Consider the following 13,374-nt stretch of genomic DNA (forward strand, 5'->3'; position numbering starts at 1 on the left):
TGAGCATCCAAACTGCCTAGGCTCCCACAAAGCCAGTAGCTCAAACTTCTTATTAACTCATAAAACTTACATTAACCCATAATTCTTGTCTTGTTAGTCATGTGGCTTGGTACCTTTTATCAACGAGACATTCCTCATCTTGCTTTCTCTATGCCTGGATGATGACAGCAGACTGACAGTTTCCTCTTCCCAGAATTCTCCTGTTCTTGTTGCCCCACCTATACTTCCTGCCTGACTCCTGGCCAATCAGCGTTTTATTAAAATAATACAAGTGACAGGATACAAGATCATTGTCCCACAGCAGAGGTTGAACTATGATTGATATGAAAAATGAACAGAAAATTTAAAATAAAAATTTTTTAAAAAGGAGGGAACCTAACCATCTATCAATGTCTTGAAGTCCTCCAAATACTTGAATCCTATGATAAAAACTTATATGAGTAGTTTAATTGCAGAAAAACCTTTCATGTGCCAGTTTATCTCATTAAAAAGGTGTGTGTGTGTGTGTGTGTGTGTGTGTGTGTGTGTAGTTAGTATGGGTATCCCACAATAATACAGTTCTTTCACATATTGAATATATGCGTGGAACCAAATCAAAAATTTCTCTACTAATGCCAAACTACGTGCCAGCCCATGTATTAGCTTCTAGTGGGCAATACCCTAGTCCTCACTGATAAGGTTTGGTTTTGTTTTTACATTTATTTATTTATTTGCTTTGTGTGCATGTTGTAGAGGTCAGAGGACAACCTGCAAGAACTGGTTCTCTCTTTCTACCGTGTGGGTCCCAGGGGTTGAACTCAGGTTGCCAGGCTTGACAGTGAGAGCCTTTATCTACTAAGCCATCTTGATGAGCTCTTATTTCTCACTTCAGAGGTGATGAAATTAGTGCAAAAATGTTTACCTACTGAAATCTACCTCAAGGTAGACTCCACACAGCCTTATGTTTGCACCGAAACTGTAGCTTAGTCGCAGGCTGAGAAGCACAGTTTTGCTCATGAATATATGTAGCTGCTTCTGCAGGAATCTTGCAAGGGCACTGATGGACTAATGGAGCTTACACTGTGGATCAAAGCTGGCAAGTTGTTCCCTAGGAAAGCACAGGATTTCTCTCCACTGACAATGAGTAAGCACGCCTGTGCTCACATCTCTGCTTCTAAATAGAACCAATGTTTTGTTTTCCAATCGTATGACTGAAAAATATCTCATAATCTAACATTTCTTTGGCTATTAACCTAATTGAATATCATTTTATAAACTGGTTGGCTAATCTTTTTTTAATAAAAAAATAGTCGTTCGTATACTTGGGTTTTTCTGTTGCACTCTTTCGTTACAGATCAAATATTTTAGATCTGAATCTTTTGTTGAATATGTTATGAGTATGTTTTTAATGTAGAAAATAATGATATTGGTTTGATTTATAGCTTGTTAAATATGCCTTATCTATAGAAGTTTGAATTTCCAGGTGTAAAATTGTTTTCATAGTTTTGGATTTTTGTTTTTTAGTAAGAGAAGCTCTTCAATTACACCAATATTTTATTAGTTATTTATCTATGTTTCTTTTAAATATTTTATTAGTTATTTATCTATGTTTCTCTTAAATATTTGTCTCTGGGGTATGTTTTTTTATTCCTTATGAAGTCAGAATCTAACTTTAATTTATTTTCCCAAATAGGGAGCAGATATCTTTTATCTTGGGGATTTGAAACAGCACCTTTACTGCTGACTAAATTCCCTTATATTTGAGTATGTCGCTAACAATTTTATTATCTGTTTGACTTTCTCCCCAGTGGCACACCACTTCAAGCATTATAATGGTGTGGTTTGTTTTGAGAATTTCTTTTTTCAGTTTTTTTTTCTTTTAAAAAATGAATACTTTTTTTCTCAAATCTTCAGTACAAATTTGATAAATCATCAAGGTATGTTTTAAAAAAAAAATCCAGCTGGAATTTTGATGAGGCTAACTTGATATTACCAAATAATGGTTTGTTTGGGGTTTTTTTTGTTTTTTTATTTTTCGAGACAGGGTTTCTCCGTAGCTTTTGGTTCCTGTCCTGGAACTAGCTGAAACTAGACCAGGCTGGCCTCGAACTCACAGAGATCCGCCTGCCTCTGCCTCCGGAGTGCTGGGATTAAAGGCATGCGCCACCACCGCCCAGCTACCAAATAATGTTAGAATAATAAAAGGCTTGAACATTTTCTCAGCATCAAAATTCCTTGTTTGGGAGTCATGTTCTATGAGTTTCAGAGTTTATTGTTTTCTTCGTATGGCTCTTGACTATTTCTTTCTGGACCGTCCTGAGGAAGTTTTAATTTTGCTTGCTATTGTCAACAGGTCCCATATTTTCTTACATTTTCAGGTTGGTGTGTAGATGAAAGAAAGTCATAGTTTCATGAGTGTTGGTGTCATGTGTGGGACCGTGATTGGTGCTAATTGTGGCCTTTGGTGTTGGCAGGAGCTTGTTGAGCAAGCAGCAGGAAGACTGTGCTGTATTAGATTTAAATTAAGCCATTTGGTAGAAACCAACTGAGGAAGCCAAAGGAACCAGAGCATTTGGAGCTTCCAATCGTCAGAGGGTTCCAAGCAAAGCAGATTTGGGGAAGTCTGACCTTTGAAGAGAAAGTGTGTTTAATCTGTTTAATCACTTTATTGTTTTAGTAGGTTGGTTTTTTTTGTTTGTTTGTTGTTGTTGTTTTCAGTAGATTTTGGAGAACAGGGTTTCATTTTGGGCATGTAAACCCAGTTAAAAACTTTCTGGAATTTGACAGATTTCCTCTTTTAAATGGCTAAAAGTGGTTCTGAAGGACAGATGTTGTTTTGGTTATTTGGGTTAGACCATATAGATTAGATTGCCACAGATCCCCCTTTTCAAAGCCAATTGAGACTTTCAGAGACTACTCTTCAGTACTTCAGTACTCTTAGGCACTTTCGTTTTAGCTGGATCGTTTGTGGAGATGAGTTAGGAACAATTCCCTCTCTGTTGACAATTCTCCCTGTAGAATGTGTGCTGTTCACAGTCCAGTCTTTGGAGACTATGGCCTTCCTGGTCCCGAGAAAAGTGACTTACCACAGGTCCCATAGTCCCCTGGGTCTTGGGGCCCAGAGTCAAAGATCAATACATTGGCTATCCTTTCGGTAATTTATTGTCATTGGTGAGAGCCTCTAAGCCTCAGTAGCTAAAGGCTCTGACGGTTTTAACAGTTTGTACTTTTAACATTTGGGTAATACATAAGTAAAGCTCCATTTAAATAAAACTTGATTTTTTTCTTGTTGTTGTTAAACTGTTTTCTCAAGTGGTTAAAAACCTAAAAAAGTTAGCAAAAACACAAGTGATTATCTTTATTGGACATACATTTTTATATCTTGAAGTCAGTTTTTGTCAATGTTAGCATGAATAGATCAATATAACCTTAGGAATTTTAATAACCTTTAATCATTAACCACATATTCTCTAAGTCTCATCCTCTATAAACCTTGCATAACTCAGATTTTCTGTTACTTACCTTTATACATCTTGGGGGAGCCGTTTTTGCTTTTACTTTTTGGGATAAGAATCTTATCATATAAAATTTATCTTTACTTATTTTACCCCTTCAATATCTCCCTTGCTTACTTGCTGTGTTTTATTTTTATTTATTTTTTTGTAAAGAAAAGTTGAGTCGAAATTACATAGTGGCACAACGTAGCAAATTAAGATTATCTGTACATGTATTGTTGAATTTATGAGGTGCTCTATCTGATTTAGAGAATTAACTCCAAAAGGAAAGTGACTGTATGGTGATAAAGGGGGTAACCACAGACTGCTCCCCCTAACTCTATAACAAAACAGTAATAACAACAACAATAACGAAAACCCCAGCTCCAAAATAAAGACATCGCGACTTGAAAACAGTTTAAAGGTGCTGGGGAGATGGCTTAGTGGTTAAGTCCTTGCCAAAAAAATCTAAGGATTGGAAACCATGTAAATACCATGTGGGCATGATGGTCTGCCTGTGGTTCCATTCACAGAAGGCAGAGATGGGATGCCCAGAGCAAGCTTGCTAGCAACACTAGCCACACCAGCAAACCCTGGCTTACCTGAGGTAGAGAGAGAACAAGGTGCTTCCCAGCATCAGCCTCAGGCCTCCACTGTTGGGATTTGAATTATGTGAGGATATACTGAATTTGTGACATGGGCATGGGATCGTCTGATGTTTCTATTTCTCAAGAAAGGAATTTGGAATGTCCTCGACATGTAGGAAGGAACACAGGAATGCCTGCGGCTTTCTTCAATTTCAGGAGAGTATCTAGGGTCAATGGTGTTCTCGTAGCTCACACGTTTCTTTGAAGACAAATAACTTCGTTGTGCTTTATATTACCTTGACCATGCTGGGCTGTGAAGCAGGCTTCTCTGCCGAACTGTAAACTAAGGAGCTGAAATAATAAAAACGAGCCTTGTTGTGCTAATTACAACCAAGTGCTCTGCTGTCGTGGTCCCCTGCTGTCCCTTTCCAGTTCCTCTGGCATTAATCAGGAGAGGCAACTTGACCAACCTCTCCCACTCTGCAGTCACGCCCATCCAAGTGTCAGCACACACACACAAACACACCCCCCTCACAGGCAACTATGCATACCGTACAACATGAAAGAGTAAAAACCATTTCCAATAAAGATTATTATTGTTCATCTCGTAATATAAAAATATATTTAAATAAAATGAAAAGTTCAGCTGAAGAAAACTCATCCATTAGAAAAAAAAACTTCAATCAAAAGCTCCAGCTAACTGCCTCAGTTTCCCCAGTTGGTTTATTCTAGATGGTGCGAGCACCCAGTTTAATAATGTTGCTTCTACGGTGCTGTGTGTTCCGCTGGAAGGCTCACATGGAACACTGTGAACTCTCGGTTGGCAGCTCCAGCTGGCTGTCTCAGTGGGTTTTTGCCAGTCGATTTCTGTTAGCTATTTTGAGCAATCACTTTGATGATGTTTTTCTATTTATCCACCTCTCATGATGTGTTCTTTGACTTTGGTTTACTTTGGACTTGACATATTCACTCATCCAAAAACAAAAGTATCACTTTCGTAAATCATTCTCCGGACCATGCAAAACTGTCACTTTTATATTCTGCCTCTTTTTTATTTTATTTAATTTTTATGTGCATGAATGTTTCACCTGCATGTGTGTATGTGCATCACATGCACGCTTAGAATCAGTGGAGGCCAGAAGAGGCCAAGAGCAGCAGGTGCTCTTAACCTCCGAGCTTTCCCTCCAGCCCCTCTGCCTCTTTATTGATCCTGTTGCGTTTACTTTGGGCTTATCTTTTTAATTTTAGGAGCATATACAGTGATCGTCCTACTGTTCTTGTTGGACTCTGGCATCCAAACACTGAGAAGGAGTCGCCCCCAGAGACCATCTCACACACCACAGCCGATACAAAAGCATGAGGATTTTATTAATTCTGTCATGACAGGATCCCCCAGCATTCGGGAAGCCAAGGGACCCCAAATAGCAGGTACAGTCTACTTTTAAAGGGGCCACAGAAGCAAGGGGGGGGTTGTTCTTTGACTATTCTGATTGGCTTATTTGAAAGGGCTATTACCAATAATTACTGGAGAGCTGTTGCCAGATCAGATGAGGTAAGAGGTCATTTTGACCCCATTTCCCAGGGGACCGAACCAAAACATACGTATATGGGTAATTGTTCAGGAACTGAGTACGTGCGAGTGTAGCTGTTAGGTCCTTGGTTCCCAGGGGAGGAGGGGAAGCACTATGGCACAGAGGCTGAGAGGATTCAGAATTGTCAGAAATGGCTTCAGGATTGTCTTAAAGTCTTACATTCTCTCAAACTTAAACCATACTACTGCCTCGGTCAGCATCTTGGGGACTCGTTTCTTTGTCAGCAGCTGCAGGACTGGTGCGTTCCCTGGTTTGTTCCGGCTTTTGCATTGCTTTGGTTCCTACAACTTTCCTGTCTCTACAAAGCTAGTAGTAGAGCATCCTGTAGCACAAATAATTAAAAACCAGAGATAGAAATTGGGGTTTAACCCAAAAACCAGAAAAGCAAAGCAGCCAAGCCACTAGAGAAGTTTGACCTCTACCAAGTCTGGGCAACCGCAGACTGAGCAGAATAAGCCTCTCTCTCCTCCTGTTTTATATTCTCTCTAGTGCTGGGATTAAAGGCATGTGACTCCTTAGTACTGCAATTAAAGGTGTGAGCCTCCAACAGCTGGATTTGTTTCTGCTTTGATCTTGCATAGCCCAGGGTGGTCTTGAACTCACAGAGATCCATCTGACTCTTGTCTCCCAAATCCTGGGATTAAAGGTGTAGGTCACCACTGCCTTACCTCTAGTGGCTTTAGCCTTGCCTCAGGTCTTCAGGCAAGATTTATTTATCAAGATACAAATAATAAACCACTACAGCATCCTGCTTCCATTGTTCCCATGGTCTTCTGGTTCTATTGCCAACATCTCCCATTGTCCTTCTAAAAAGCATCCTTGGCCGGGCGGTGGTGGCGCATGCCTTTAATCCCAGCACTTGGGAGGCAGAGGCAGGCAGATCTCTGTGAGTTCGAGACCAGCCTGGTCTACAGAGCTAGTTCCAGGACAGGCTCCAAAGCCACAGAGAAACCCTGTCTCGAAAAACCAAAAACATAAATAAATAAATAAAAATAAAAAAAAAATAAAAAGCATCCTTGTCCTTGTAAGGGAACCACTTCGATTGATCAGAATAATCTCCACACCTCAAGCATTTAGCCTTCTCACAACTGTGAGGTTCTTTTTGTCTTAGAAGTAACACTCGGGTTGTGGGGAGCTGGGATGTGGACCTCTGAGGACCATGTTTTCACTTACCACAGTGTCCGTGATGTGTCTCCCTGGGTCCCTCCACCTTCTCTGCGGAACCAAGTACCTACAGCAGGCATGGAATAGGTATTGCGCTATGTGCACGTGACTTCTGACCTTGTGACTGTTGGCAACTTTACTACCCTAACAAACAAGTTTCCCAATATTAAGTCAGATCCTATCCCAATCCGCCAGCATGAAGCAACTGACTCCAGCGGCTATCTCCGTCAAGACTCAGATGCATTCCACTACGTACAGCTACCACCTTAAGAGAAGTGGCCTCCAAAGGGGAATATCTATTGAATGAATGCAAGCAGATGCCCACTTGGCAAAAAGAATTAGGAAAAAATATGAGCATATAATGGGAGCTAGAGAGATGACTCAGAAATTAAGAACACTTTCTGCCCTGACAGAAGACCTGGGTTCAGTTCCCTGCAACCAAACGGCAGCTCACGGCCATCTGTAACTTCTACTCCAGGAGATGAGGCATAGTCTTCTGGCCTCTGTGGGCACTAGGCACATGCTGTACAGATATACATATAGTCAAAACATTCATACCCCTAAATTATTTTTCAAAAATAATTCACTATTGTTTTGACCTCTGCAGAAAGTCTGAACACACTCATTTTGGTTAGTCTTCATTGTCAGCTTGACTGGCTTTAGAATCACCTATGGGATTGGTGGCACAACCTTAGGTGTGTCTGTGAGAGCATTCCCAAAGAGTGAGGGGCAACACCTACCCTGACCATGGGCAGTTCTGCCCAGCAGGCTTGGAGGCTCTATCCTCCTCTTTCGTGGTGCAGTCTTGTGGATTCCCCCACGCGTGTTTGCTATGTTTCCATATAATTTAGATCACATACTTGGCAGGAGGCTTCCTGAGACAGCAAAATGACTCTCCGAGTCAAGGACTTATTTTTTGAATTCACTTTAAAGCAGTTGAAATAAACCACGTGATGGTCAAGTTACAAAAAGCGATTCAACTGACGAACAAATGACCAGCAGGTGTTAGGCGAAAAAGGACATCAAAGAAGTGAGGAAATGGCCAAAGGGCAAGCTGCTAAATAAGAAGTGAAAATATCCGCAGGCAGCATGTGGAGGCTGAGAGCCCAGGCTTGAGCCAGGCTGCGGGGGTGGGGGCTGGGGGGGTTGCTTTGCCAGGCTCCCTCCCTTTCTCTGGGTCGCCTCCAGCATGTTACTTCGCTTCTTTTCCCACTGCACACTGGAGGTGATCATAGTAGTCCCTGCTTCCTGGGTTGGCTGAGCTGATTACATGATTGTTTTTCTATAAGCCATTTGAACCATGGCTGGAGAATCCTCAAAAACTGTTACCATTGGTTTGGAAGTAAATCAGAACCAAGTAAATCAGAACCAAGGACAGACATTGGCTGGCACCAAACCGTTTTGAGCAAAGTCAACACACGGAGTAGTGTTATACAAGGCGGATCATGGTTCAGGGCTTCATATATGACTTGTGGGAATTTTTAGAAAGAAATCACGTTAAAAGGAAAACATATGCATTTAAGTGAGATTATGTGTGTGTGCTTCGATCTCTGCGGCTGACCTGGAAGCCTCTTTACCTAGGAAGCGCAAAACACTTGTCACTGCCCCGCCTCTCTCCCGCTCCCTCGCCCCGCCCCCAGGGATCAGCTCCGCACACAGCGATCTTAAATTCTTACTCTAGTATCAACTGGTCTCTGAAGTAGGGAGAGGAGAAGGAGCCAGGATAGAGTACCTGTTGGAAGGCACTCTAGAAAGGGAACTTTCTTCTTGTCAGTATTTGGAGCAAGCTTAGCTTCTGAAGTTTAGCGGGTCTTTATCACTTTAAAATAAAAGCAGGAAGTTGAAAGCAGGCACAGAAAGAAAAGTGGGAAGGGATGGAGCTGGAGGGCAGTTCTCCCTGTGTGGATGCTGCTGAAAAGCTGGAGAGTAAAACGTATACAATGTTACTGTATTACTGTTTTCATTTCTTTCCAAAACTTACTGAGCTGTTTTCCTTTATAGAAGAAGGGTGCACTCCCTCGGTGGGCGGGATAGGAGGTGGGGCGGTACAGCCCCTCCCCACTGGCCACTGCTGTATTTAACGGAGACCTTGCCCTGAGCCGGCACTTCCCCTCGAGGACCCACTAGGTCGGTCCTCAGACTCACGTCTCGTTACATTTATTTGTGTGCCATGGCCCAGGTCTTCCATGTGGCTTGATGTGTGTTCACTGTCTCTCTTCCCATTCTTTCTCTAGGACAAGTGACGCTGACCCAGCTTCACCATGACCAGGAAAAGGATCGCTGTAATTGGATCAGGAGCAAGTGGGCTCACCTGCATCAAGTGCTGTCTGGAAGAAGGCTTGGAACCTGTCTGCTTTGAAAGGTCTGATGACATCGGAGGACTGTGGAGGTTCCAGGTAAATCTCCTGAGCCCCTCCAGCTGAAGGACTCCTTTCAACTCCTGTGGGACTCCTGTGTATAATCCCGTACACGGAATAAGGAAGACGGTGACTGAATTCTGCCCTGGCAACTGTCACCTCAGATTTTAGGCTTGTTTCTTTCTCTAGGCTGGTTGCAAAATGAAACACAAATGTCAGTTATTTTCCTTTTTCTGTTGCCATGAAAATGGTTTTGTTTGCTTGTGTGTTTCTGAACTTCCCTGCTATTCAAAAACGGGAAAAAGAAATCTGTGAAGTGGAGAAGCAGCAAACATTAGAAGTTGCCTGCTTGTTCCTGGTCCATGAGAGCAGATGATGAGCTGAGTGTCTGCTTGAGATTCTTTCTGCCTTCCTTTCTATTAAAAGCCATCCCTGGGATGGGGCTGGAGAGATGGAGCAGCAGGTAAGAGTGCTTGCTCTGAACCCTATGACAGTTTACAAGCTCGGAAGTCCAGCTTCAGGGGACCTGACACCTTCTGGACCTCCTCAGACATCAGGTATGAACGTAGTACCCAAACATGCAGGCAGGCAAAGCACTCACACATATAAAATAAAAAGAAATTATATATTTTTTTAATCCTGAGGCTGGGGAGATGGCTTTTCTAGAAAATGCTAAAGGTTTTCTTCTAGAAGACTTGAGTTTCATCCCAGCACTCATGTGGAAAAGAAGGGAGGAAAAAAGGAAGGGGCAGGCAGGAAGGAAAGAAGGAAGGAAGGAAGAAGAAAGGGAGAGGAGAAGAGAGGAGAGGAAAGAAAAGGAAGACAAGCAGCATGCCCTTGAATCCCAACCACGGGGGCACCAAGATAGGATTCGTGAGACTTAGGGGCTACCCAATGAGCCAGGCTCCAGGCTCAGTAAAATGCCCAGTCTCAGATACCATAAGGCAGGAAGCAATTAAGAAGAAAACCCAACACTGATCTTTGGCCTTTACATGTAGTGTGTGCAGGTGCATCACACATACACACACACATACAACACACACATTTCCTTCTTACTTGAGGTAACCCCGACAATCCTAGTCCTTGAACAGAATATAAAAATAAGATTGCTCAGGACAGCCAGAGCTATACAGAGAATAAAAACAAAAACAAAAAACAAAACCCAAACAAGATTGCCCTGTTTACTTTAAACCTGCCCTTCCCTTGAGAAGAGAAGGTCAAATTCCTCGGCCTTTGCTCCCTTCTCTCCTTTAGTCCACTGGGTTTCATCTGAACCCTATGCTTTTACAACTGGGCAAGTCATTAGGATGTGTTGAAAATAGTAGCTGGGCACATTGCTGGATGTCTTTGATCCCAGCACTAGGGAGGCAGAGGCAGGCCAATTCCTTTGAGCTGGAGGTCAGCCTGGTCTACACAGCGAGCTCAAGACTAGCCAGGGCTTTGTAATCTGTCTCAATCAAACAAACAGAACCAAAGAAAGCACTTTCTGCTGGAGTGAGAGCTGTCTTATTAAATGAATATCGGCCACCTTCACTGATTTTCAAACTGGCAAGCGCTGAGCTTGCATCTTGAACTCACTTTCGGAATGGTGTTGAAGTGCCAGGAGCGTGTTTCGTTTTTCATCAAGTCCAGCAGTGCCAGCCACCTCCTTAGAAGAAGCTGCATGGCACCGCACAGTTGAACGGAAGTGCAGCCTTGCATCACGGCCCTGGGCAGAGAGACGTCCACTCTGTTGGGTGTTCGTCCTTATTCAGGTCCCCTTAGGAGACCCCACCCATTCCTCTATCAGCCTCAGGCAAGGGCTGAAAAGCTTGAGGACACAATTTTAGCTTCAAAGTCTTTGTCTAGCATCTAGAAAGAGTATGACTTTGGGAAAATCGCTTACCTTCTCCGCGTCTGCTCTTCCTGCAAGTGCTTACTGTATAAAGTTATTGTGTAATTGTTACTGAATTATTGTTACTGAATTACTCAGGAAGTTACTGAGTAATTGGTCGCTTCTGACAGTGCTGGGTGCACAGGGCAGCGTGCCAGATATTATTCAGTAAGCCTAGACTTGGACCTGCATACTTAATACCTCTTGCTAAGCTTCAGGGCCAGGTTTAGCAATTCCTAGGCAAGCATGAAACCAACACACGAGCAGAGGAAGCTGGGAGAGTATCCAACATCCTGCCAGAATGTCAGGTTTGTGATTTAGGTTGCTAAAGTGGCTTGAAATCATTATCTTCTAAAGGTCTAATGGCATGTATTTTCTGATTGTCCTCTTGGCACAATTTCACTACCTTATGAGCATCAGCCAGCTAGGTTTGGTCATAATGCCCTGGCTTCTGTCAAAACAGCCATGTCTTCAAGGCTCAGCATTCTAGAGCCGCTCAGGGCACCTGGCATGCATTAGCCTCCCAATAGACTTATGTTTAAATCAGCGCCTGCGCCAGGCTTAATGGCCCACAGCCTTCATCCCAGCACTCAGGAGGCAGAGGCAGGCAGATTTTTGAAATGATATAGATAGGTAAACAAACTACTAAATAAGAATTTAAATTCTAGCTGGGCCATTTAAAATACAGTGGCCCATGCCTTTGATCCAAGCACTCAGGAGGCAGAGGCAGCAGGCAGATCTCTGTGAGTTCAAGGCCAGCCTGGTATATATATAGGAAGATCCAGGACAGTCAGAGATGCATAGTAAGATCCTGTCTCAAGAACAAAACTAGCTAACTGAGTCCCTGAGGAGCATACTGACCTGGTGTCTGCTCAGGATGCTCCAGGAGCTGGGAACCCTCACCCTCCCGCTTGTCCATCACACAGTTGTGGAAGCTGAGATACTGGACACTGATGTTTTACTAGACATTTCACATGGCTAGTAATCATTATAATGATTCCCTGAGAATTTATTTATTGACATCTATTGCCACTCCCGTCCTTATTATTTGGAGTCTTGTCCTCTCCACACCATCAGATTTAATTCATTAATCAGCTAATTGTGGATGTCCCATACAGGCTCGATCCCAGCACTTCGGGCTCTCCCGTTGGCAGCAAGTACCCTGTTAAGAACACCAGAGTTCCCTTTTCAGTGACGAGTCCTTGGGGTTTGGATATTTTCTTTCATTCTCAGATGCCACTGCTCCTACTTCCCTCTTCCTCTTTGTTTCACCTATCACGCAAATATACTTTCAGATGTGTCTTTTGCTATCTCTGTTCTTGTTCTGTTTGGCCTTCAAAACTAGTATTGCCTCCTTTGTGTTATAGATTAATATTTTCTGATATTAATTTTATAAGTTTTCTGAAGGCATCGTGGCTTACATCTGTGACCACTTGGGATCTTGTCTAGTTCCCCTATTGTTAGCATCTTACCCTAATTTTTCATGATTGACGGGGTCAGTACCCATAAGCCCATGCTGCACTTAGATCTACTTAGTTCTTTCTGCTGCTGGTTTCGTTCGTTTGGTTTTGTTGTTGTTGTTGTTGTTGTTGTTTTGTTTGTTTGTTTGTTTTGTTTCTATTCCAGGACCCCTGTAATATTTGATAGTCATGTCTCTCCAGGCTCCTCTTGGCTGTGATGATTTCTTAGGCTTTCTTAATTCGTTAGTTTTGCTTCCTTGGTTTTGATCTCCTCCACAGATTTGAGGAGGATTGGTCGGGTATTTTGTAGAATCTCCTCCTTAGAATGAGTCTGATATTTTTCTCATAGCTGGCCTGAGGTTCTTCCGTTTGGAAAGGATGAGCCTCGAGGTGAAATCCTGTTTTTAGTGTGATCATTCTTGTTTTGACTTTGCACTGTTTGTGTTAACCTTTGTGTCCGAGCTTGCAGTGGAGTGTGTCAGGCTTGACCACTGCAAAGTTCACCCCCGTTTCTGCCTTCAGAAGAAAGTTACTATGGCCAGCCACACTCCGGACTGTTGGCTGCTTCCAGGAGTCTTCAGAACCCGTTTGCTGAAACAACAGCTTTCATTTATTTCAGTCTTTGATTGGTCTTTTTCTCTGTTTTGTAGTTTACTCATATTGCCCTATACATCTTTCGTTAGATCTATGCCTAAGTATTTAATAGGGGGATGGCCTGAATTCCAATTGCTCATTTCTTGCATACAGGTAGTCTACTTACTTGTTTATTTATTTATTTTTTTTGGTTTTTCAAGACAGGGTTTCTCTGTGGTTTTGGAGCCTGTCCTGGAACTAGCTCTGTAGACCAGGCTGGTCTCGAACTCACAGA

The 13,374-nt window shown here is 42.6% G+C and overlaps 1 protein-coding gene across 5 annotated transcripts in view; it reads left to right on the forward strand.

Annotated features, from left to right (window-relative positions):
- Positions 1 to 13,374, forward strand: part of Fmo5 (flavin containing monooxygenase 5) — a 42,012-nt gene that overhangs the window by 11,168 nt on the left and 17,470 nt on the right. For 2 of the 5 annotated variants that reach the window (XM_026784172.1, XM_026784171.1), the window contains exon 2: positions 9,051 to 9,212. In XM_026784172.1, coding sequence (XP_026639973.1) covers positions 9,078 to 9,212 — 135 coding nt within the window. In that variant the 5' untranslated portion in view covers positions 9,051 to 9,077. Of the gene's footprint in view, positions 1 to 8,487; positions 8,750 to 8,869; positions 8,944 to 9,050; positions 9,731 to 13,374 lie in introns of those variants that run through there. The other 3 variants (XM_026784170.1, XM_013349871.2, XM_026784173.1) reach the window with 3 other exon arrangements.

The sequence above is a fragment of the Microtus ochrogaster genome, chromosome 21 (assembly GCF_000317375.1).
Source record: "Microtus ochrogaster isolate Prairie Vole_2 chromosome 21, MicOch1.0, whole genome shotgun sequence".
Classification (NCBI taxonomy): domain Eukaryota; kingdom Metazoa; phylum Chordata; class Mammalia; order Rodentia; family Cricetidae; genus Microtus; species Microtus ochrogaster.